Source organism: Oryza sativa, chromosome 8 (assembly GCF_034140825.1).
Source record: "Oryza sativa Japonica Group chromosome 8, ASM3414082v1".
Classification (NCBI taxonomy): Eukaryota; Viridiplantae; Streptophyta; class Magnoliopsida; order Poales; family Poaceae; genus Oryza; species Oryza sativa.
In genome coordinates, this window is record NC_089042.1 from 23,684,517 (window position 1) to 23,710,395 (window position 25,879).

The window sequence follows — 25,879 nt, forward strand, 5'->3', positions numbered from 1 at the left end:
GGCCGGCGGGTGGACAGGAAACCGCTATCAATGCTGAGTTTTCCTTGTTTGGTATTGATAGGGTGTTACTCCCTCCATCCCATAAAAATTACATTTCTAGCTAATTTAGAACAAAACAATAGGATTGGAAAATAACCATAATGACCTTATTTAATGAACCCATTGCATGCACACATTCCATATATACAAATGATTAAAAGAAAGTTTGAGAGAATTAACCCATATAATTAGCATACTTTAATTACAAGCTGAGAGAACTTAAGGAAACTTATCTAGATGAATCAATTTGCTAGGGCCCAAATGGCTAGATATATAATTTTTATGGGACAAAGCCTTAGAGCTAGAAATGCAATTTTTTTAGGACGGAGGTAGTACGATTAAGCAGTTTTGTACTTCCTCCGGGCTAATAATACTTATCGTTTTAGGTAAGGGTGAGGTCAAACTTTAGAACTTTTGATTATGAATCATTTTTAAAATATTTGTCTTTCAAATATGATGACTACATGTATAGATTAGTCTTAGAAAGTACTTAATAAAATCATATATTTGTTAACACTTTTATACATATTATAATGGACAATAATGGTTAAAGTTGTTTTTTTAAGACCGTGCTCTTATCCAAAACAATAAGTATTATCAACCGGGAGGGAGTAGCAGTGAACATGGCTTAACATGTGTCTTTTAGAGTCTGGACCCTCTGCTTCGTTGTGCAAAACATGGACTTATTTCTCCACATGTACTATATATGATTAGAGAAATGGAAGTTTTTATTTCTGATATATACAAAAATGGAACGAGGAACATGTTTCAAAGTAACAAACCACCCCCAACACACACATGAAGACCAATTCGATTCAATCAGAAGCAGTTCGACCATCACACATAACCGAGATTTTAATTTAAAGAGATTTTACGGCCTAGCAGAACAGTAAAATCACTTTAATTTTTTTTATCACTCCTTAATTCAATTTAATTTGAGGGCTCGTTTTGGCGCCGGCGCCGCTCGTCGGAGAGCTGCTTTGCGAACTTGGCAAGCTGATCTCTGTTCGTGCCTTCGCCGGCCACATCCACGTAATGGCCGGTCTCCAGGTCTACTCGTGAGACGTTCTTGTCGAGAAGCATTTCCCCAATCTTCACCAGGTTATCCATGTTTTCCTTGGAGCAGTCGTCGATCGAGCCCGCACTGCCCGTCAACTGATCATACTGCATTTACACTCCAACAGATCGATCATATATCGATACAACATCTTGTTAAGTTAGAGAAAAATTTTCTAATTGTCTTCTTTATCGAAGAAAAGTCACAAATTACGACTAAGAACAAGGTGAAACTAGACCTTAGGCTCCTTAATTTGAAAAGAAAACTAGAGTTCAGGCTACTTTTGAGGTCCTGTTTTTCCCCAAATAGACTCAAACGCAGTGCAATATATGGACATTGTTTAGGTCCTGTTTAGGCTACTTTACTCAGTTTTGACGTTCCACTTTGATCATTAATTTTTTATTAGAATATTGTGCAAGTCTTATAAAGAAAAAAATATACTTATATGATTTTTACGTTTTCAAAATATTTTGAGATACTAATGGTCAAAGTACGGTGGTACTACCTCTTTATGGATAGTAAAAACTTCTCATCTAGCACAAATAGGTATTTTACCTGTATGCGTAAGTAGTTCTTTTCGCATTGAAGAGCGCTGAAGAGCACACCGAGGTGGATGTCAACCATGTCAGCACTAGCAGAAGTAAACATGTCGATGATGGGAGCTGAGCTACCCTTGATGAGCCAGTTGAAGATTCCCCACTTGGCAGCGTCCTTGGCCTTGTATTTCTGATCGTGATTCGACCCACAGCCGATGGAGATCACCATGAACTTGCCATACTCCGTCGGCTTCACCGGGAAGAAGTCGCAATCTTCCTTGTCCTCGAGGATGATATACTTGGACACTTGGCTCATTGCACACAATGTCTACACATACAGTTCCATGTCTATATATTATTATATTCCAACAGATATACTCCCTCCGTCTCTAAATATTTGACACCGTTAATTTTTTAGCACATGTTTGACTGTTCGTCGTATTTAAAAAAATTTATGAAATATGTAAAACTATATGTACACATATAAGTATATTTAACAATAAATTGAATGGTAGGAAAAGAATTAATAATTACTTAAATTTTTTAATAAAACGAACGGTCAAACGTATTTAAAAAAGTCAATGGTGTCAAATATTTAGAAACAGAGGGAGTATTATTAGGACTCTTTTGCAGAATGGGATTTTCACAGGAAATAGTTTGATTCCCTTAAAAGTCCTAAAAAAAGAAACCTGAGGTTTGCATCGGCGACACGTGGTGCTTACCGGGTTGTTGGCGGCGACCCCACCGTCGACGAGGTTGAACTCCCTCGTCTGGCCATTGTCGTCTTTGGTCTCGAAATAGTGCGCCGGGAAGAAGGTCGGTGCGGCGGAGGTGCTGATCGAAATGTCCGACAGGAGAGCATTCTTCAGTGGCTTGTACTTCAACTGATCATCACCAAACCATCCATATATTAGAAATTCCAAACATTTCATTATCCTTTATAGTTTATACCCATGTGTGTTGACTATAAGGTTTGGTCCCGATTACTTCTTAAAATGGGACACTTTTTTCTTTATATAAAACGTCGGCAACAGCCTGATCGTTCGAAAAAAAGACTATACACAAAAATAGTTTATCTTTGGTTAATCTTCATTCGCCAAAAATTCTCTTGTTCTGATTAAGCCACCTAATTAAAACTGTGCACATCATCGTCTTAGCTCTATTTGTGGCTATATATTCCACTGGAAAAGTGGATATTGACATTGATGATTGATATCCACTACTAGAGCAAAATTGGTGGTAGCTGCTTCACTGATGGGGGGTAGACGAAAATTATGCTCGTGTGTAGGTGATGAGCCCGGTCACTGAAACATCATGGGAAGAAAGAAAACGACGCTGTACCTCGAATTTGGAGAAGATGGTTGGTTGCAGGTTAGCGATGTCGAAGGTGGGAATAACCACGTTCGTCAGCGCCTTGTCCAGCCTCGTGTCGCCGAGCTTCTCTCGGAGCAGCGAATGGAGGTACTTGCCGTCGTACTTTGGGCCACTCACCATCCTCAGCGTGCCGGCGATCTTGGACAAGACCCAGTTCCTGCGAATTCACCGGCTCATTCACCATTGATTAGAATATATATATAAATAATAATCAAGTTGTTGCAATCTTCAGCAAGCAAACGATGCATGTTGTACTAAGAAATGTAATTTTATATGACAAATTGGTTTGCTATGTGTGCATGCATATGCATGGGACTAGGTTACTACTTCTGTGGGAAGATGCTGGGCGAGTGTTCGATGTAGAATTTGGCCAATTCGTCGGCGGCGAACAGTGGCCGGTTGTTCTCGTTTGGAGCAGTGAGCATCGCCGTCAGGAGGCCACCGGTGCTCGTGCCGGCGACGACGTCGAAGTAGTCAGCGATCCTAGCATCCGGACCATCCAGTTTCTACACAAACTCAGACAAGTCATCACTAATAATTAAGTCACAGTGTAACAAGAACAATTCACAACTTTAGTTCAATTATATTGTTCATCACTTACTTGGAGCTCTTTCTCAAGGAAGGCGAGGATGGTGGCCGGGATGATCCCTCTGACGCCGCCGCCGTCGATGCTCAGGACGGTGACCATCTTGACCTTTTCAGGAGAGCTCGAACTTGCACCTTCCGGTGAGCTAGCACTTGCCATCGTTTTGCTACTTTGATAGCTCAAAATCAGGCTAATATTGATGCAACGACTTATGGAACGAAAGAAAGAACAATGCAAGATTGGCGGTGATTAGCAGGAAGGCAAGCAAGCAATTTGGGGTTCTTTTATAAAGACATGCACGTTTGCAACAGAAGGAAGCAAGGAACAAAGATTGGCCAGGTCAGCTGCAGAGATACATAGGCTAACCGGCAGTTGCCAACTAAGACTAATAAAAACTTCATCAAGAAAAAAAAATTAAGCCTAATAAACAACATCGTTTAATTAGCTTTAATTAATCATCAGTTCCTTTCAACGGTTTGGTGCCTTGCTTGAACTTTTCTTGAAAAGAATATCTATTAAAATGCTCTTAGTTTGAGAAGAAACTTAACAAGTGCTGCGTCAACTACAACTTGTCATATAATTTCGCAATGCTTGCAGATCGCGTTTAATTAGGATAACATACTGAGACGTGCTTAATTATATTTTCTCTCGAGCAATAATGGAAATGATAATAGCATGCATGGAACCAATGTGGGAGAAAAGAATTAATGTAGATAAAAAGGAATAAAATAAGACAAATTAACTAACAGCTTCGGTTAATTAAGTTGCATGGTTTGCAGTCACCAATCCAGGAGGAAGAAGCGAAAAACAGAAAAGAAAATTAGGGGGGGGGGAAAGGAAAAGGAGATAAGGAAAAAGAAGAGGAGGGGGAAAAATTATGGTTGGTGTATTTTACTATATTTACGTGGTTTTTAGTAGCAATAAGCATCCACACATCTGCTCCGAGAGGTTAAGAGATTTGCAGATTTTGAGGAGAAAAAAGGCGGATATACAGTATATATTACATATTTGACATTCAAGGAAAAAAGAAAAGCAGATATATATTGCATATTTGGGTTCTGGTTACAACAACGTTCACTCTGAAAAGTTAAGAGATTTGCACATGTTGATAGAGAGAAGAAAAAGGAGGATACTTATTGTATATTTGGGTTCTGGTCACAACAATGGTACTGGTTGTTTGAGCCATGCATTAAAAGCCACATCCAATTTTGTTTTGATTTCACTATGCCTTGGTTTTTAGTTAAGCTATAGGAGTATCTATGTTACCTTAAAAGAGAGAATCCCTTATATACCACTAGAATTTGACCAGTTTTTTTATATGTCACTTAAAATTGGTTTCTCCCTTATATGCCACTAGTTCAAGTTTTTCTACCCTTTTATGCCACACCCACCACTATAGTGTTAGTTGACTGTTAGTTAAAGATTAGTTTTTTTTCGTAAATGACCAATATGCCCTCTCAACTAAAAAATGTGTAAACTTCAAAAAAATCATAACTAATTTATTTTAAATCCTTTTTGAGTGAATAAAATTTTGTCAGAACCAGTGAAAAATGCTCTTTATATTAAAAATATTGTTAGAAAACTGCATGTTTCATGCTTACATTGAAAATTTATTTGTGATGGTAATGGCTAAAATTGCATGTGATGCAGAAAAAATCAATTTTCATATGTTGTATCCAGTAGCTATATTAGTACTAAAATACTTATTATTGGTTGTATACTAATTCTCAAGGGCAAATGCGTCTTTTTACAATGAAGTTAATGGTCAACTGACGGTGGACTGACGGCAATGGCATAAAAGGGAGGAGAAACTTGAACCGGTGGCATAAAAGGGAGAAGCCAATTTGAAGTGGCATATAAAGGAGCCAGTTAATTTAAAGTGATATATAAGGGATTCTCTCTACTTTAAAAGCGGAGTTGTCCTCCATCTGCCCCATGTAGAGCAGTAGAGGTCGTCTGCTCCTTCTCGTGTGGTAACCATTGAAGAATCCTCTGCTTTATTATCCATAATCCATCCACCCAGCCATTACTCAATTATATGAGCTTGATTCGTGTTTATTCTCAATTCATCCAATCTCCAATTATATGGGTCTGATCCATTGCAAAGTACGGGCATATTACTAGTAATTATAAAACTCTAAACCTAAAATTTGTTTCTGTTTGCTTGTTCATGAGGCTTTGACTGATATCCATATATATTGGATTTTCTCAAATCGTATAAGAAATCGGAGCCATCTTTTCGCTTTGCAAACGAAAAGTAATTTGTGAATAAAAATTTTATATATGTGTTCTTAGCAATCTAAAAGCAAAGGTTGGAAAATAAAATTCGATGAAAAAACCTCAAAATCAGCTCATGAGAAAATTCAAATTTTAGCTGATAATTGTAAGCATAAGCGAAAAGATGAGGCCCAGATTTACATTTCCAATCAGACGGTTCCGTTCATATACATATGTATATATGTATGTATGTATATATATATATATATATATATATATATATATATATATATATATATATATATATATATATATATATATATATATATATATATATATATATATATGCGCTAAACCGCACCTAGGGTGCGCTATAACTAAAATGCTATGCTCCCCTCACACACAAACTAAGTTGTCCAGTTGGGGGTGGAAAATTCTATTATTTTGGTTGAAATATTGAACGGCTTGTCGGAAGGTATATATATTCAAAGGATGAGATAATTAATGTTTCCAAGTACTTGCATTGACATCGTCAGGAAGTCTTAGTGCTCTTAAGAAACAAAATATATGCATTACAATGTAAACATGTTTACAACGAGGAACAGATGTAATACTACCAGCTAAGACCTAAGAAGATGCAAACATAAATCCACCAATGTTGTCTCTCTTTTCTTAACGTTATCTTCTCAAAGTAGAACGCGTGAAACAAAAAAAATACATACAGCTATTATGATTGATAAATAAGATGCTGTGAGCTTGTGTGTTGTGATTTGTGATAATGATCATACTAAAAAAGCTGTGGATCCGTGTTGTTTATTGACTACTTCGAACCAGGTGGGAATTAACCAAAAAAATAATCGAGATTGTTAACCTGGTTGTTGAGTGGAAGGTAAAGAAACTAAGCTATTGATAAATATTTAATTAGTTATTTTCTTTTGTGTCGCACGCAATTTGTGCTTGGAGATGAAGTCGGTTTGATTGACATCAATTTCAGTTTTGCAAGTCTATATTGATGGAAATAGCGGGCACACTTCCCTTCCTTCACTTCATGAATAACTTCATGTACTACTGCTGAAACAAACCATGATGACAGGGCTGCGCAAACAAAATAGTAGCCCGGTGACCGAACAATAGTACAAGTCTTAATCATATTCTGTGATAAATTTATACAGGCTAACAGCAGGTCCAGATATGATCATACGAACGCCCTCCAAAATTATCAATCTATAGTAACAACAGAATTAGAACATTACAGAGGCTTTGGTTCACTCGCAAAGACAAATTCAGTTCAGTAGGCACATTATAGTACATCATCATTTTATGAATACATACAAGGAAAAAGAATTAGAAAACAGACAGTACAACAACCACGGCACAACTAATAATCAACCTGTTAGACAAGATACCTGTGTTACAAGTAGCCAGTAAGTATGGAAGACTGACAGCATAGATGAGCAAAAATCTTTGAGGGACTCATGCTTTTCATCTGGCATTGAAAATAGCAATCTGAGTTTAAGGTCGAACCATTATCATGTTGCATCCAGAATGCCCTTAAAATGGTTAGCCAAGGCATATGTTAGGATCATCTTCATCTGAGTCAAACTCCACCTGCCATCCACCATTGCATTTTAATAGTTAGTGGATACAGATGCTGGTATAAATTTGGATTGCACAGTGGAGAGGAGAAATGAGCTATCCTCTATGAGGCCCTTGGGTCAAAGGACATTACCTCTACTGATGCCACATCACTGTCCGCCACAAAAATATGAAGTGCATTATGTGACTTAGTGTAAAAAGGCTTAGTAATTGGGAATCATTCATTATTGTTGATAGCAAAAGCAACTTAAATCTCATGACAGCAATACAAAGAATAATTAGCCTATATGAGCAAAGCTATTGTTATTCTTTCTATATTGAGTTGACTACTAAGAATAACATACAAAAGAAAGAGCCATACAAAAAAAAAATGTGACTCACATTTTCATCCCTGTACCATCTTCCATGGCCATCTCGTTTCCATCCTGAAGCAGTGAATTTGAGTTCTTGCTCCTGGCGTTTTTGGAAATCTGCTTGCTCCTCTGCAAGCATTTTGGTTGCAGTTCTGTCACCAGCAAAGATTTTTCCTTTCACAGTATCTCCACTCCATTTTTCCATTGGAACACTAGGAGTAACTTGGGAATCACACAGTGAAGAATTTGATGTCCTCTCCAGATCATGAGATTTCTTGTTGGCGCTGTCGATGATAAATCTGCTGGACTGTGCTTCCAAAATAGCTTGTCTTGTCTGCTGAATCAATGGTTTTTCTTTCATATCACTAGACCTAACACCATAATGTTGCTTACCAGAACTTGAAACGGAAGCTTCTGGAGAAATAGCAAGTCTCTTGTTGATCTCTTGTTGTCTTGATAATTCTTTCTCCCTCAGCCTCGATTCTGCTGCAATGTGCCGTGAACCTTTATTATGCATCTGTTCATTTGTTGTCATTTAGAGATGAAGAAAATAATCAAAGAACACGTGGTCGCAATTTTCAACAATACAAAATGCAAAAGAGACGGATAACGAACATATCTCGGTCTAACATATATATACTCCCTAGGATCATTCAACACAAAGTTTCATGTACAACATGATGCACAGAGCGCTTTAGACCGAAGGACCAACTTGGCCCCAAGCTCTTTTCATTGGATAAGAAACTGGATCTAGAGAGCCATATCACTCGATGTTTGAAGCAAAAATAGCTGACACACACTAAAGTAACATGGACAAATGAACCAACCATACACACAGAATGCTACTGATCCAATATGTATTCATGACAATCCAGGAAATTTCACAAATAAGCTTCACGGACAAGATTTTTACATTATTCTAGACGGCAACAACTGACAACGATTGTGGCAAAGAAATTCAATACGGACAGAATAGCTCCACATCACATGACAACACAATAGCTTCACAATGCTAATCTCTTTAATCAAAACATCAAACACAATACCTCATCATACTTAACTTAAGGGAGGTACTACTGGCTTAGGACACCTACTTCTCTCATACCAATCCGAATTCTGAACCATTCTTATCAACATTTGAACCAATCTATCTTGTGACAGTTTCCTAATCCATGGTTCATTCAGACCCCAAATAAAAATCGATTGGTCAGGACTAGAAATTTAACGAGCCGGTCTTCGTGCTCACGCATAGGCAAGAACAATGTACACCATTAAGCATCTAGAATCCAAGATGCTAGAATCCAACTACGTGGTTAGGGTAAAGGAAGGCGGGGGCACAGAAGGGGATCGCTTACGGAGAGCATGAGGGGGGAGTCGAGGACGGGGCGGTGGGGGCAGACGAGGCAGGCGAACTTGCCGTTGGAGAGCCTCCTGAACGAATCGGGCGAGGACGAGGATGGGGACACTGCCGAGGCGGGGAGCATGAGGTCGTCGAGGCGGCGCTTCCGCTGCCGCGCGTCGCGCGCCCAGCTGTCGCCGCCGAACACGCTCATCTCGGCGTTCGCGTCGCCGCCGCCGCCGCCGCCGCAGTCGCCGCCGGGAACCAGGAGGAGGGGAACTCTGACCGGGCCGGATTTGCGCTCTACTTGGGCTTTAACAAGAGACTCTGAGTACGATGGGCTACATCCCGAAGTGGTCTGATTTGGCCCGGCCCATGACGCAACAATAGTACGGTTAATTGGGCTCTTCCTTTTGCACAGATTCCATTTTCTAATGGGTTAGTGAAGTAGTACTCCTCGTTTTTTAAAAAAAAAAACACTTTTTATAGGAGTGCACTCCTGCCAACTTTGCTTGCCAAAATTGGCTTGTTTTTTTAATTAAAATTTTTTGTTGTTTTACACCAAAATTTTGATTGTTTTGCACTAGAAAATTGCTTACCAAAAATTTTGATTATATCAGTGATTCAGTGAAGGAGTAATTGTTTTTGGCACATGGAAGTGAGCAAATTTCTAGGTGATTGTACAATGTGATTACTTGGATTATATTCGACCCGTGATTTTATTTGGAAGTTCCATCTATGTTCCCTCATTCTCCCTAGAGAGTTTAGCGAAAATTTAGAAGAAACTACCGTTAAACATAAGGGGAAAATAACTTGTACCCCCATCGTCTCAAAAGAATGTTGGTTTTAAGCATTTAAGTTTTTCACAAAAAAAAAGTTGATTTCTACTCCTTTTTCTTAAAATATAGCTACATTTAGCTAATTATCCAAGTACCTAGAAAGTATCTATATTTTTTGAAACAAAGAGCGTAACCACTTAATTACCCTTGTCGAATTATTAGATGAGCGTATCCCTTCAATACATTTACATCCCTCGCATCCTGCGACCACGTCGTATCTTACTTTTTTTTTTTGGAATAACTCATACCAGACAGCACAAATTCATATTGATAGAGCAGGAAAAAATCATAAGATTATAACCCTGGGAGATCGTACTCAGAAAAACGAAGAAAAAAAACCACCACCCATGCACCGACAGCACCAATACACAAACCCAGGAAAATGCTAGCACCGAACCGGCCACCGCTAAGCCAACAAAGAAACTACAGCTGGAATCGCCCAAAACCCAACCCTAACAAACGATACCAAACTTCACTCTATCCACATCTTTAGGGTTGAGGGAGAGAGGGTGAAAGAGAAGAATGGAACCGCTCTCCCCCTAGACCCTCTGACGTAGCCAACTTGCATAAACTAGGGTGCTGGCACAGAAGGACATAGTCTAGAGCGAGCTTGCACCCATTGTATGGGAGGTTTTGGCAAGGGGTTGCTTAGACAACGACTCCAGGGAGAGAAACAACGAAAGCACCGTCGCCACCGTCCATCGAGTTCTCAAAGAGAACCGAGACTAAGTTTTCACCCGGTAGCCCCACTAGAGGGGATGAGATGGTACGACAACGCCCTCAAGAGGAGAAGCGAGCTCGAAAACGCCAATGTTGCCGACCTGACCAAAACCGGGCTAGGTTTTCACTCGCCGCCTATGATTCCACACCTACACGCCATTGCTCCACCACTGGCGGCCAGCCTCCGCGTGCCGCCACACGGGCACTCTCTTTGCGCGCTCCATGCTGGACTCCTACGCACTACACTGCCAGCCACGCATCTAACGCCATGTTGGCCTATCGCCCGCCTGTCACGCCACCTTGCCACACGCCCGCCCCCCCCCCCACCTCCACGGCCTGCTCACCGCCTCACCCTCCTCAGAGGCACTGACCCACGCCTCCTCCGTGTGAGCATGCCACGGCGTCAAATCGGAGCCTCCACGTGCTCCCTTTGCCTGCCGCCTTCTCTCCTCCTCGCGTCGCCTTCGCGCTCTCAGCCCCGCTGCCCGCTCATCCTCCTCTACCCTCGCCGCCTCTCCCTCCTTAGGAACGCTGGGGCTGCCCACGCCCTATGCCTCCTCCACTCGGTCGCACCGTGGGCTGCGCCACCGTCGCAGTGGCCTCCGCCTCCTCCGTCGTAAGCGCAAACCCCTCTGGACGGCGCCATGATCTCCTCTGTCGGCACCGCGACCTCCACCGCCAGCATCGCGACCTCCTCCACCTGCACCTCAGCCTCCTCCATGGGTACCGCGACCGCCACCGTCAGAGCCATGACGTCCTTCGCTTGTACCTTGGCTTCCTTCCCGATGCGGCACGGCCAGCGCCGCTCCATCTCGATCTGGCCACGGGAGCGCCACTCCATCCCGATATGAATGCGGGGGGCCAGATCCGCTGCCGAGGGAGGTGGATCCACCTCCGGCATGGCTGGATCCGCCACGCCGACCATTCGGTCACCACCTCCCACGACCCGCTGCTACCGAGCAGCCCCCGGTGTCCCTGCCGCTGGGCTTCCTCGTGGGGGAGAGCGCCCCACCGCCGCCATCCATATGGCCCCGGCTTTGCTGACGAGCCACTCGGGCAGCGGTGAGGCGAAGGGGAGGAGGGAGGGGGCGATAGCCGCTCACTCGAATTAAAATTACTAAACAATATGTTTCGTGCGAAAACGTTCTATATAAAAGTTGTCCTAAAATATCAAATATATATATTTGTTAAGTTTGTAATAATTAAAGCTTAATTAATTACTCTCTCCATTCTAAATTGATCTGAGTATTTCATAGGTACACCAAGACCAAAAAAAGCTAATAACTCTCTCATACTATATTTACTCTAGCAGCAAACTCAATGCATGCACCATCCCCACTATTTTCTAGCCAATAGCAAATCAATATATTGCATATGGGTTATAAATATATGTGTGCATGGATGCATGCATCAATGTCCATTTACTCCAATGCACAAATAACGAATAGAACTAATAAATGAACACAAATATGTAGGTCATTTAGGAATAAACCCAAAAAAACTATATGTAGATCAATTTGGAATGGAGGGAGTATGTGCTACTCCCTCCGGTTCTATTTTAATTGACGTTTTGGACAATGACACGGTCTACAAGATATATCTTTGATCTTACTTTTCTATTATAGTATATATAATAAATAAATGCATGTTTATTTTTATTATAGTACTTTAAAAGATAAATCTGTATATGTTGTTCTAGTTCCTTTAAACTAAATATTTTTAAAGGTATTGATGATTAAAGTTATAAAAATTTGACCTCAAACTTGTTCAAAACGTCAATTAATATCGAACCGGAGGGAGTAATAGCTTTCTCATGTGCGTCAGCTTAATTTTCTTCTTCATTTATGGAGTCGTAAATCTATGTGTGTGGACGTAGCAGTTCATGTTCATGCTCTGTTCCGAGTCCTGTGACACGAAGATCGAAACAAAAACACAAATCGAGGACGCCAACTAAAATTGCTGGGCGCACCCGCAAACCCCACTACCACCACCGGGCCCCTCTTCGTCCTCCTCCGTTCCATCTCCTTCTCTTCTCTTTCCCAGCAGAATCCCAGTCAAAATCCCCCGTGTCCTCCCCCCCTACGGCGGCGAGGCGAGGCGACGCGACGCCATGGATCCCGCCGCCGCGCGGCGCAAGGCCGAGCGGTGGATAGGCGTGGCGGAGAAGCTCCTGATGGCGCGGGACCTCGAGGGGTGCAAGCAGTTCGTCTCCCAGGCGCGCGCCGACGACCCGACCGTCCCCGGCGCCGACGACCTGGCCGCCGCCGCGGACATCCTGCTCTCCGCGCAGCGGCGGCGCCTCGCGACGGGGGCGCCCAACCCGTACGCCGTCCTGGGGCTCGACTGCGCCGACCCCGCGTCCCGCGACCCCGACGTCGTCCACTCCGCCTACCGCCGCCTCTCCCTCCTCCTCAACCGCTCCCACCCCGACCGCCCCTGCTTGCATGCCTTCGCCGACGCCGCCCGCCTCGTCGCCGAGGCGTGGGCGTTCCTGTTCGACCCTGTCCGCAAGGCCTCCCTCGACTCCAGCCTCGACGCCGCAGCCGCCGCGGCGGCACCTCGCCCGCCTCCCGCTCCCTCTCCACAGAAGCAGCAGCCGCAGCCGCAGCCGCGGTCACCGCGGCCAGCCTCGCCACCGCCTGTTCCCGCGGCACCGGAGGTGGCCTCGGCGGTGTCGACGCCGCCGGCGCGGCCAAAGCGCGGGCGGCCGCCACGCGCCGCTAAACCCCAACCGACGCCGGAGCGGCAGCAGGAGGCGGAGGTGGAGGCGGCGGCGACGTTCTGGACGGCCTGCCCGTCCTGCTGCAACCTGCACGAGTACACCCGCTCCTACGAGGCGCGCACGCTGCTCTGCCCCAGCTGCCGCAAGCCGTTCTTCGCCGCGGCAATGGCCACGCCGCCGCCCATCGTGCCGGGCACCGACATGTACTACTGCTCATGGGGCTTCTTCCCGATGGGATTCCCCGGTGGCCCTGCGTTCGCTCGACCAACCAGTTCTTCTTCTTCTTCTTCTTCTTCTTCTTCTTCTTCTTCTTCTTCGCCGACGAAGCAAGCACCGGCTGCTCTGGGATTCTATCCAATGGGACCCTACTCCCTGCCATTGCCAGCTCAAGGCGACGCTGCCGAGGGCAATGCAGCAGTTGGTTCCGGTGATGGCACAGTGACAGCGCCGTCGCCGCCGCCGCCGCCGCCGGCGGCAGCGCCATTGCCGGTGAAGCCCAAACTTGTAAAGCTTGGGGCAAGGAAGCGAGGGAGGCCCAAAAGCAGTAAGAACAAGCATGTGGTGATCGAGATCAATTAGAATGTTTTTTTGGCAAATTTTGCTCTTCGCCAAACTCATGGTTCTGAATGTGCACGATAGATTCTTTGTTTGCTGATGAGAGGGGCAAAAATGGGGTGAAAATGAAGAGAGATTGGATCTTCTACAAGAACAGCAATTTTGGTGATGAACAATTTTCCTCTTCTTTCAGTTGGAAAGTTGGTTCTCATTAGATGGTTAGATTCTGTGTGTTGTGCCATGCCACCTCGAGCGCAAGATTTGTTGTTGTAAATTGTAAGATTATCAGATGGGTTGTTGGTAGTGCCAAATGTACATTACTTTAGGATGATGCAACTTAATCTTTATCTTCAGGAGAAAAAAAACACCACCTTAGATGACAACCTAATATTTCATCTACAATCTCATATATGGTCTACTAAATTTATTTTTCTAGACATGGTTTGTCAAACCAGTTGTTAATAACTAATATTACTCCTAACTCGATTGTTAAAAAAACATATTAAAAATTATTTAGTAATTCCCGCAGCACTTGGGAATCAACTAGTTTCTATACAGTTCAAACCATATATTGCTCAATAATTATAAAGCTTTTACTTCCATAAATATAAATATAAGAGATTCTAATGTTTAAATTTCATTCACAAATATAGAAGATACTATAGTATTATTTCTCCCACTCAATCACTCTATAGGCTCTAATCGACAACACTGCTCTTCAGCTGTAACCAGCTATGCTATAGCCGATGTATATATTTTCTTTACCATGCACTGTAGTGGCTGCTGCTGTGCAGCTACAATTTAGCTACACCGAACATACCCATATTTATTTTCTCCCTATTTTACCCTAACAACCCTTCCCTCACCCACCCATTAATTAATGAGGGCGTCATAGTTATTCTCTTTATTCTCAAGCCCTCTTTGATTTTCTAGCAAAAACATATAAATTTGGAGGGTTTCAATACTACAGAAAAAATTTCTATCAAGGTTTTTTATATAAAGGAGTGAAGCATATACTCTCTTGCTCTTGAAATTACTATAGAATGGGTGATCTTATAGAGATTTTATAGGAAAATTAGCAAAAGCTCCATCCTCTTGAAAATTTTTCTTTGATCTATATCTCCCATCCGATTATTACTTTTTATACGGTCTATTCAAACAGTCATTTATATTTCTTTTTGTTTCACAATACTCTATTTTGGATTTATATTCCTATCAAAATCGTGTTTTTTTCAACTGCTCCATTTTTTCAATTCCAAGTTTGAAAAGAACTAAATCTCTTTAGTAACCCTAGGCATAGCTATAAGCTTTTGAATTGAGGTCCTCTGGTGTGAAGTCACATGGACATGATCACTGATTATGTGGGTCACTGGGGATGAAAACGGAGCGGATAGTTTCTATCCACTCCGGAGAAAAACAAATACATATACCTTTCGGAGCGAAAACTCTCAAATAGTTCATATACGGATGCGAATGAATGGTGCTATTCAAATGTTCGCTGAAGAGATAAAAGACATACCCCATTTCTTTATAACTTTACGACATTCAATATACCTTTTTAGATTTTAATAGTTGCCCATCTCTTAACACTTGTCCACACTATTAATATTATTTAAACCTTTAAATATTTTGTAAATTATACAATATTTCATATAAAATGGTCTAATTATATATGATGATATTTGTTTCTATTAGAAGTTAAGGTGGTTTCCGTGTTCCGAGAAAAAATTGTTTCCATATTCGTGTATGATCATATTCGATCATTTTCCTATTCGAGATATTTCGTATTTGTTTCTATATCCGAGCTATTCGCATTCGTTTTCTTAACTAGCAAAAAAACTGAAAACAAATATGGTATGAGCATTGTCCATCCGTATCCACTCTGTTTTCATACCACGTCGGTGGATAACCGCTATTTTCTTTTTCCATTTTCTTTTTCCCTCCGACATTTGGATAACCGCTAGATTCAGCAAGAAGGAGCCCGGATCTAGCGTCTTCGTTCTTTGTCGGGGCAGCTCCTGCGTCCCAGAGCCCCTGCAAGCCCGATATCCCTGACCACAACAACAACAACAACCATAACAAATAGTGTGTATGACGATATGGGAGGAGAAAAAGACATGTCGGTTACTATAGGTGCATGTGAAGGCGGAGAGGAGGAACTATGGTGGCTCATGGAGAAAGAGTAGTGATGGTGGCTCATGGAGAAAGAGTTTGTTGTCGATACAATCGCTAACCGAGTTTGTTATTTTTTTTAAGTATTGATAATACATGGGCCACCAGTCATCGTAAAGAAAGAAATACTAATAGCTACTCTTTCCGTTTCATATTATAAATCATTTGAATTTTTTCTTATTCAAGTTTGACCGGTTTATAAAAATATATATTAATATTTTTTTTAAAAACGTATTATTAAAATATATTCAATGTTAGATTCTACTCCCTCCATACTCACATAGGAAGTCGTTTAGGACAACGACACGGTTTCCAAAACATAACTTTAACTTCTTGTTTCTAATAAAATATTTATTAAAAAGTTATATATGTAGAGCCTGTTTGGTACAGCTCCAACTCCTAAATTTTGCTCAACATAACTTTAACTTCTTGTTTCTAATAAAATATTTATTAAAAAGTGATATATGTAGAGCCTGTTTGGTACAGCTCCAACTCCTAAATTTTGCTCGAGGAGATAGGTCTGGAGTGGAGTTGTGGAGCTGCCTAAACCCAGCTCCACAACTCTAGTTCATTTTATGAGAGGGCTCCACCCAGCTCTACTGCCAGTTTTGGTGGAGCTGAAACTGTTTGGCTGAGCTCCAACTCCAGGAGGGGTGGAGCTGGAGCTGGAGCTGTGCCAAATAGACCCGTATAATTTGATGAAAGTATTTTTCAAGACAAATCTATTCATATAATTTTTACATTTTCAAACTCAAGTTCACAATAACTTGAGAGTTATTTATGATTTATATTTCTAAGGTTTGACTTAAACATTATCCTAAACGACTTTTTTTATAAGTACTGAGGGGTATGAACTAGTTTGGCATTTTAGATGCTGTTAATTTTTTCTATAAATTTGTATAATTTTAGATGCAGCATAATACGACGAAACAGAGGGAGTAGTTCGAAGGTGTAGTAGTCGCGTGTCGCGAAATGTCCCGTCTCGTTGTCTCCTCTGCTCCTTGCGCCGCCGCCAAGGCGAGTCGCGGCTGAGCCGGGAGGGGGCGGCGATCTCCATTTGGCGAGCAGAGCAGGGGAGGGGATTCTGGTGAGCATCCACATCCTCTTTCTGATTCATCTCTCTCCCACCGGGACTACTGTTGTCTGGAATTTGCTTTGCGTTAACCCTAGCTTCTCTTCTAGATCTGGAAGAACCTCTTCTCCTCCTTAAACCTCTCAAAAGTTTGGGGGTTCAACTGAACCCCCCCATGTCCAAAGTTGGATCCGCCCCTGCTTGTGGACAGTCTCTATAACAGTTTTTTTTTCTTCTTACTCTGTGCTGGTGCAGGTCTGAACTGATCATCATGGTGAAAGAACATGCAGAGAAAGGAGATGGCGTTCAAGAATGCCAATCGTCTCCTGCGCTTTCAGAAGATAACTTGAGGCACAGTTTCCGATTGGGAGATATTACATGGGTTAAGCACACTGGCTCGTGGTGGCCAGCACAGGTACGATTGCATACATCTTCCGAGCTTTAACTTTGAATGCACAAAGTATCGTTCTTTCATAAGATGATGAGATATTTTCAGTGAACGGTGCATTAGGCAGGCTATATTCTAAATCGTAAAATATTAATGTTGGCTGGGATAATAGATTGACATTTGTAGATATATGGAATTGGCATGAACTTCTTTTTGAAGTTCAGATGATGCAGAAGCTAAGAAGTGGACTTTTGCTGACTGCTACTTTGTCCATGATCCTAGTTTTCCCATGTGTATATTTACACTGGTTTTGTTTTGTTTTTTTTTTTCCTCTGAATTCAAGGTCGTTGAAAATTCATGTATCAGCAGCAAGCCTAAGAAGACGGCCAAGCATCATGTTCCAGTTCGTTTGTATGGCACTTGTGTACAGTAAGGGATCTTATTAATGCGCTATGCCTTCTTTTCTTTCCATGATATTCTGGTGACAAAAGTTTATTTCTTTTACTATTTTCAGCATGTACGTAGACCCTTGGAAGTCTAACATGGAATTCAAAATGGTATGCACAATATCTATTTATAAGGATACTGATATATTGTCATTGCTCCCGTGCCACTCATTGTAGATTTAGAAAGAAAGTGCCTCTGACACAGTTGACCATGAATTCCATAACTCACAGTCATCCTCCCTTTCTCCTTTGATGTTCCCCTCACTTTAAACCTCTCAAGTAAAAAACTTCCAAATTGAACAACTTGACTCCCAACTGCATTTCAAACTTTGAACCATAAAATTCCCAATATTATAAACCATGGTTCAAACTTTAAACTATGAAAATAAAACAAATTTCAACTGCAAATAACAACTTTCAATTAAACAACACAATTGCTTTCAAATCAACACTTTGAATGCTTCAGGCATGACATCAGATCTAAGGGCAGCGGCAGCACGTGCTGGATCCGCTAGTAGCAGCATGGCAGTGGAGTTAAAAAAATGTGCCAGATCAAGTGTGAGAATGGAGTGAATGGGGGAGAGAATGAAGAAGTGAAAGGAGATTTTCACATGGTCGCAAATAACTTAGCTGCCTCTAAATCATAGTTGGCCTGTTCTAAATTTCTACTCCCTCTGACAGATATCCAAGGCAACCATGATATCACTAGGTGCTTTCTTGGCTGGTTGTTGGCTTATAAGCAACAGCCAGAATTTGAATTCTAGAACTTAATTTTAGAGTTGATTTGGGTTTTTGTAATTGTTTTCTATTTTTCAGCCTTGTCTTTTGGACTGCTAAGAAAGTAAGAATAGAAATATAAAAGTCTTACCCTAAAATTATATTTGATTGCTTCGTTTATTTTCTTCGGCTTACCAGGTTATCACTGCAGAATGATAACATAAACCAGTTTAGAATGGTTATAATACAACTGCTTGAAAAAGCTGGTTTGGGCTTTCAAACTTTTAAAAAAATCTGTGCCATTTATCTTTTCTCTTGGAAGAAAATGAATCATATCGATATTCATTTTATATTTCACATATGAGCTCATCGCATGCAGATGCTGAAGCGAGAGAATAAAAGTGCAATGGAAGCATTCCATGAGGCCGTTAAGAAGGTACGACAGTCACCTTTGCATAATTGCATCACATATGTTAAGATGTAACTATGTTTAGCTGCTGAAAACATCCCATAATGCAGGAGCTGTCCCACGTTAATTCACCTTGCGATTCTACTGAAGAAGCTGGCAACTTGAAAGGTGAGTTTCTGTTTTTACCTGAAGATATATATCACATATACAAGTTTTTTTTTACTCAGCTTTTTAGTGGTTATGGATAATGATTTGATCATTCGTTCAATCCCTTATTCGCTCTTTATTACTAGAGAATTTTTGTTCTTCTGCCATCCAGAATTTACCCCTCTTGCTACTACTGTCAGTTAGACTTTGAGTTTGTAAAATGACCATTCCAACCCTGCCTCAAAGCTAACCGTTGTAGACCTTCTGTCAGTGGGAGAAAATATCTAGGTGGATGACTGGATAACTGGATGACACAGTGAGGTTTATAAAACTGATATATGGGTCACATTGTCAGTAACTCATTGTTGAGGCATGTTAGTCTTTATTGGAATCGAGAACATTTGAACAAGCAGTAGTGGAAAACAGAAAAGAGCCATATGGCGATACTAACAATAGATAGAGCAGAATTTGGATGACAGAAGAAAGAATAGCTATTTTACTAGTAAAAAATAAGAAATTATATGTCAACAATGCTCTTTTTCTGTTAATAAAATCCTTGCAATGGTGGTATTAAGAAGTAGTATGGAGCAGCATCACTTTGAAGGTAATTGATATACATGATCTTCAAAGTTCAAACATCACATAATATCAAATATTGCTCAATTGGATATGACGAACATAACATGCAAATGTACTCTTTTTCTATGAAACAAAAGGATTTTTTTTGCTTGGTGAAATGCAAGCATGTATAAGTTTAAAACTGTCATTAATTTTGATGATATCAAGTGGGTTCTACAGACAACATGTCAATGGCACATTGGTATTATTTCCTGACTCATGCCATCTATTTAGTATTAATCCATTTGCCCCTAATTTTGCTTCTTTACTATGTACCTAAATTTATTTTCCTGATGGTGTGACTGAATTGGACACAGCCAAGACCTCTTCCAAGAAAGTCAGAAAGCAAAAGGGCTTAAAGGAATCACCAGCCTCTGAGCATATGGGAGAGGATACAAAAGACCAGCATAGTGCAGAGCAGCACCAAGAACTTGGATATACTGCAACAACTGGAGTTGCCACTCGTAAAGGAAGAAGAACGCGAGAAGGTGCAAGACAACTCAGTCCTACTGATGGTGAAGATCAAGCCAGTGGTAAAAAAGCTTCTATTGAGGGTTCAAGTTATAAGACAGAAAAACAAGTTGGTTCTGTATATGATGAAGAGGCTTGTAAGATGACAACGACAGAGAGATCAGTGGGTAGAAGGGAAGGACTGAGACGATCTGCTTGTACACCCATGAAGGCATATTTAGATCCATCGGAGGATAGAACATCACTTTTCAGTGATACAAGTGCAAGTGAAGGTGCAAATGAAGTAAATAGAACACCAGAGAATTCAAATCAGCATGAAGATGATTCAACCATAGATGGAACTTTGGCTTCTCATGCAGAAATAAGGGTTATGGTTAGGGATATACTGTTCAGTGACATTATTGCCAAGCAGCATGCTGCTGAGATGGCATATGTAGATGAAGTGATCAATGGCATTTGCTGCGCTAGTGAATTGAACATAACTGGTGATCCTACTCCTGTTGCAAAGGGTGGACGAGGCATCAAACGAGGTGGTAGTAGGGCAGAGGCGGAGTCAAGTAACATTACACAGAGATCTAGAAAAGGGAGAATAGATCAAGCAAGTAGCAATGGAAAGAAAAGAGCTAAGGACACCTCAGAAACCATGAATCATGACAACAGTCCCAACTCTTTGAGAGGGCCTTTCGATAGTACTGTAAGTAGATTCCCTTGCCCACGCCCATACTTCTAAACCTTACTATCTCAAATTTCAACACTAATTTGACCAAAATCCACCAGAGCAGGGATGCAGCCATGGAGGAACTGGGGCAAGTTAGCGCGCGTCAAATCAGGATCATGCAGAGTCTTGCTTTGATTGCTCCGTCAGGATCCCCGTTTGGCAAAAATGGACTGGTTGCATCAACCAGTTTATAATTCTGAGTTAATTCGAATATCCTTGAAAGGTATTCGACAGATATTCGAAAGCTATCATAACTCATGAACTCAGCTTCGGTTACACCTAACCAGTTGCTCGCTTAGGTCTTTTGGAGAAACCCACAACGCTACATGGTCTTCTAGAATGCAATGCGATTGCCTTTATGTGTAGTAGAATCGACTGAATTTAATTGCAATGTGAGCACAACATTGTATCTGTAAGGCCACAAAATGGTCCCAGTATACTGCCAACTGAATTCATACATGAGTACACTATTATTATGTTAGTACTAGTACCAAGTTAAGGCTCAATTATTCTCTTTATCTTAAGATATCAGAATGCGCCACCGTTTGAATTGAGGCCCCCTATTGCAATGTTCGTAGTGATTTAAATAGCAATGAAAAAACTTTAAAATTAAGTTTTAAAATTTCAATTTTGGCGATGGTTGATTTCATACAAGGGGAACTATGGGGCCTGAAACTTTGGTGCCAATAATGCATTGGCCTACTGGTAAAGTTAAACAGTGTATGTAACAGCTTGCTACAGCAAGGTTACCAGTGTTGACCATTGCAGAATTGCAGGTTAGAGTTAAACTTGAGCTTGGAGGTGACGACTTTAAACCTTGGAGCAGTATTTACTCTTGTCTGCCTTGGAGGTGACCAACAGAGGACTGATGGATGGACTGAAAATCTTCTTTCTTTGAGAAGTTTTAGGTGCCGGTGAAGAACGTCAGAGGGACTGTTTCATCTTCATGAAGAACAATACGCATCTGAGAGCCTGTCGGCATTGACATGACGTCACGTCTGCAGATGATTCCTTCCCTGAACGATCAAGATAAACAAGGTTCCCTGTTGGCTGCATGGCGATTGTCAGCCCAGGTCTCCTCCCGAGAACATTCCAAGTGCTCATCACCTAACGGCCCGTTGGGTTGGAGGGAGTTTTTAGGAGGGATTGAGAGTTTAGAGGGATGAGGCTATTAACTGTATTGTTTGGTTGGGAGACATGGGAATTTTGGTGGGATAGGGATGGGGAATTGAGGAATGAACTCCCTCCTTTTCAATACCTGGGTAGGGGGTGGGAATTGGGAGGGAATTCCTCCTTTACTTCGCCTAAACAAATCTCAGCCATCCGTTTTCATTAATGACCTAATCTTCAACTAAACTCCCTATCAATTTCCACCACCTCTATCAAACAAGAGACTGGGATGAAAAATCAAATTCCCATCTTAATCTCACCATCAATTCTCTCGTGTAAACTCCTAATCCCCTTCCCTCATGTTGCCAAACAAGCCGAAGCTCTAGAAAATGTATGCAAAATTAGGGAAAAAAAGTATGGCATAACCCTTAAAGATAAATAAATGAACGGAGCCATCACGATATAAGCGAAATGATATATTTGCAAACGAAAAGTAATTTGTGAATAAAATTTTTATATACGTGTTCTTAGTTATCTAAAAGCATAGGCTGAAAAATAAACTTCAATGAAAAAACCTCAAAATTAGCTCCAAATTTAAGGTTGAAAATTTAAATTTTGGCTGATAAACATAAGCATAAGCGAAAATATGAGGTTAGAAAATTTGATCCATATTAAGAGAAAAAAAATTATGTATAGTGAAGTTTTGATCTCGTCCACCTTTTTCACAATGTGATGTGAGAAGAGCTTCATGCTTAACAAAAGAGAATGAAGAACAATGTGAATATATACTAGCAGAGCTGGATCCAGTGTGGGTGCCACCCTACCTCGCTAGATCACCATTGATAGAACTAGAGAGGGAAGGGGGAAGAAGAGGGAGAGAAGGAAGAGGGGAGGGGAGGGCACTAAAGGAGGAGGAAGGAGATGAGTTTCTCTCTAATTTTATTTTGGATCCGTCTTTATACACGAGCACATACATGAAGATACATAGTAACTTCTATTGGTAGCATGTTTTACCTATCAAGGTCTCGTTTGAAATACATGCAACTTTTTTTTTGACGTAATACCTGGAACCTCTTTAATATCACACGGCTTAAACTAGCTCTTGTATGATCCTTCACAAATCAGAACTACAAAATTACCGTGTTCCAAAGGATGTCCCAAAGTATTTCGAAATTTGTAGTACCACCACATTAAATTCCAGGAAAAAAGCTAGATTACTCCCAAAGCACATTTGTTATGAATCACAAAACGGGGTGCGTTTTTATGAGAAAGATGTAAGCCTTTGCTGCCTGGACAGGGAAGAAGAAAGAAAGAAAGGGCAAACCAAAAAAGTAAAAAGTGAGTGAAATGGTCTGCATACGCATCATGAAGCTTGACCTGTCACTGCCTTCTCTCCTCTGCTTTCGATTGCGTTTTGTAAACCAAAGGGGTGGTAGTACTGAAGCTGCCGCGTCGCGAGGGGACACGCCATAAAGGCCACGGTTAACTTGTCCCTTGTCTCGGTTTAACCGGAGAGGAGAGTGAGGTCGCCATGGTGAAAAAAAGCTGCGGCCCATCCGGCATTTCTCCTTTTTGTTTGATATTACAAGGTAGAATCACAGGCGCACACACCACTATACGCGCAACATCACACTGACATCCTATAAATGTGTCCCCTAACACATGCTATAAGATGTGAAAACCAGCTATATATTTCTGATCTTACTAAAGTTCCGTTGAAAACCAACATATACATGCTTAATATTCGTGGAGATTTTAACATAGTAGCAGAGTCATGTATCACTTAGTGCTTCCCCGGCTCCATCCGGCATTTCACTGGAGCGATGCCGGTGAAATGGCACCAGATAAAAAGGCTCAGCTGGAGAGAGTTTTTTTACCACTGTTTGGGGGTATGCAAAGCCCTGTGCCGCTTGTCTTCGACATCATGAGTTTCCTTCTTACTCTCTCAGTTTTAAAATGTTTGACACCGTTGATTTTTTAAGCACATGTTTGACCGTTTGTCTTATTAAAAAAATTTATGAAATATATAAAACCATATGTGTACATGAAAATATATTTAACAATGAATCAAATGATATGAAAAGAATAAATAATTAAAAAGTCGACGGTGTCAAATATTTTAAAACGGAGGGATTATATTTGTGCCAGAGAGGCTTCGAATGACTACACACGGCCCTGCTGCATGAAGCAGTAGGTATCGTCGTTTGGGTATCATGGGCAAAAATAGCGGTAGTGTGTGTAAAAAAAAGTTTGATTCGTCTTTAATTAGGCTGTGTTTAGATTGATGGTAAAAAATTTTAAGTCACGTCAAATATACGGACATACATTTAAAGTATTAAACGTAGTCTAATAACAAAATAAATTACAGAATCTATCTGTAAACTGCAAGACGAATTTATTAAGCCTAATTAATCTATCATTAGCAAATATTTATTGTAGCACCACATTATTAAATTATGGAGCAATTAGGCTTAAAAGATTTGTCTCGCAATTTACATGCAATCTTTGTAATTAATTTTTTAGTCTATATTTAATACTTCATGTAGGTGTTCAAACGTTCGATGTAATAGAGTGAAAAATTTTAGGGTGGGATCTAAACAGGGCCTTAGACTTGTTATAAAGTTCTGATTGATGGTAGATAAAAAATAATTTATGATAATTGTTTGAATGCACGTACGAATAAACTAAATGATAGAAAGTTGAAAAGGTTATTTTCTAAAAGTTTTCAAAGAAATGCTAATGAAATGGAGTATTAGAAAGTTGATTAGGAGCTTGGAAAGCATGCCAACGATAATCCATTATCTGTTACTAGTTCTAAAGAATAGGCCTTAAGTGGGTGTAGTGGTCTTTATTCTTTTTCTAGTCGAGTATTTGACAATGCACAACTGAGTTTATGGACGATCTAAAATATACTGCTTCAGATAAACTTATGTATCTACGTTTTCCTTCTTCCATCGGTCTACCTCTTCTTTTCTTCATGGCCACTTTTGTAGTCTCCGGTAAGGAACGATTGTATGCCGAAAGCTTCTAAACCCTGGAGCGATGAGCATGTTGCAATGGCAACGTAGTATAGAATGGGTGTTCTCATAGCAGCTTGGCACAATCCAACCGATGTCAACATAGATGAGCTCGCAGTGGTTAATACTACGGGTCCTTCGAATCACAAGAATAAAAAAACAGAAAAATAGAAAAAAAATCTAAGAATCTGACAGGAATATAAGTGTAAAGTAGATAATTGCAAACCACAGAAATCTAATAAGAGAGATATATTAAAATGAAAATTTTTCAAAATGTTGGAGCTCTTTCTAAGTTTATTTCAAATTCTATAGGCAATGAACCATTCCATACGAATTTCATAGGATTTGGAAAACCCCATTCCTTTGTATCTAAGGAGCAAAAAAGAAAATTTATTGAATCCTATAAAATTCAAAGATACCCTACATGGACTAGGGACGAAAACAGTCGAAAACGATATCATTTTCTTGAAACGACATTGGTACGGTCAGGAAAGTGAGTTGACACAAACAAATTCTATCCAAATAGCATGTCTCTAAATACTAGGTGTTCTAACAGAGGGAAAATGATCTAATAGTATAATGTGGATTGTTTTATAAAATTAGTGACATACCAATATTACTATACTATGTAGTAAAGGCCAAACTTAGACAAAAAGTCATA

General features: G+C 40.8%; 4 protein-coding genes across 7 annotated transcripts; 2 read left to right on the forward strand and 2 right to left on the reverse strand.

Moving 5' to 3' along the window:
* Positions 1-744: 744 nt before the first annotated feature.
* Positions 745-3,846, reverse strand: LOC4345833 (patatin-like protein 2). Its single transcript, NM_001422597.1, has 6 exons — positions 3,608-3,846; positions 3,334-3,512; positions 2,974-3,163; positions 2,355-2,516; positions 1,652-1,960; positions 745-1,203 (listed from the first exon to the last, which is right to left on the reverse strand). Exons 1-6 carry the CDS (start codon positions 3,749-3,751, stop codon positions 970-972), a joined length of 1,218 nt encoding a protein of 405 aa, NP_001409526.1. The 5' UTR covers positions 3,752-3,846; the 3' UTR covers positions 745-969.
* A 3,155-nt stretch (positions 3,847-7,001) lies between these two features.
* Positions 7,002-11,497, reverse strand: LOC4345834 (uncharacterized). The gene is made up of 4 exons (XM_066303789.1): positions 11,285-11,497; positions 9,114-9,455; positions 7,787-8,275; positions 7,002-7,417 (listed from the first exon to the last, which is right to left on the reverse strand). Exons 1-4 carry the CDS (start codon positions 11,495-11,497, stop codon positions 7,370-7,372), a joined length of 1,092 nt encoding a protein of 363 aa, XP_066159886.1. The 3' UTR covers positions 7,002-7,369.
* A 1,200-nt stretch (positions 11,498-12,697) lies between these two features.
* Positions 12,698-14,321, forward strand: LOC9267255 (protein transport protein SEC31). Its single transcript, XM_015793483.3, has one exon. The coding sequence runs from the start codon at positions 12,767-12,769 to the stop codon at positions 13,955-13,957; it is 1,191 nt and encodes a 396-aa protein (XP_015648969.1). The 5' UTR covers positions 12,698-12,766; the 3' UTR covers positions 13,958-14,321.
* Positions 14,322-17,056: 2,735 nt separating this feature from the next.
* On the forward strand, positions 17,057-21,597 carry LOC4345835 (uncharacterized). 4 transcript variants are annotated; one of them, XM_066303520.1, is made up of 8 exons: positions 17,057-17,192; positions 17,288-17,592; positions 17,909-17,994; positions 18,080-18,122; positions 19,108-19,164; positions 19,248-19,305; positions 20,220-21,067; positions 21,151-21,597. In XM_066303520.1, exons 2-8 carry the CDS (start codon positions 17,449-17,451, stop codon positions 21,283-21,285), a joined length of 1,371 nt encoding a protein of 456 aa, XP_066159617.1. In that variant the 5' UTR covers positions 17,057-17,192; positions 17,288-17,448; the 3' UTR covers positions 21,286-21,597. The 4 variants fall into 4 exon arrangements, with proteins under 4 accessions (XP_066159617.1, XP_066159618.1, XP_015650950.1 ...); XM_066303521.1 differs by having other exon boundaries at positions 21,156-21,597; XM_015795464.3 differs by having other exon boundaries at positions 17,433-17,592.
* The last annotated feature ends 4,282 nt before the right edge of the window (positions 21,598-25,879 follow it).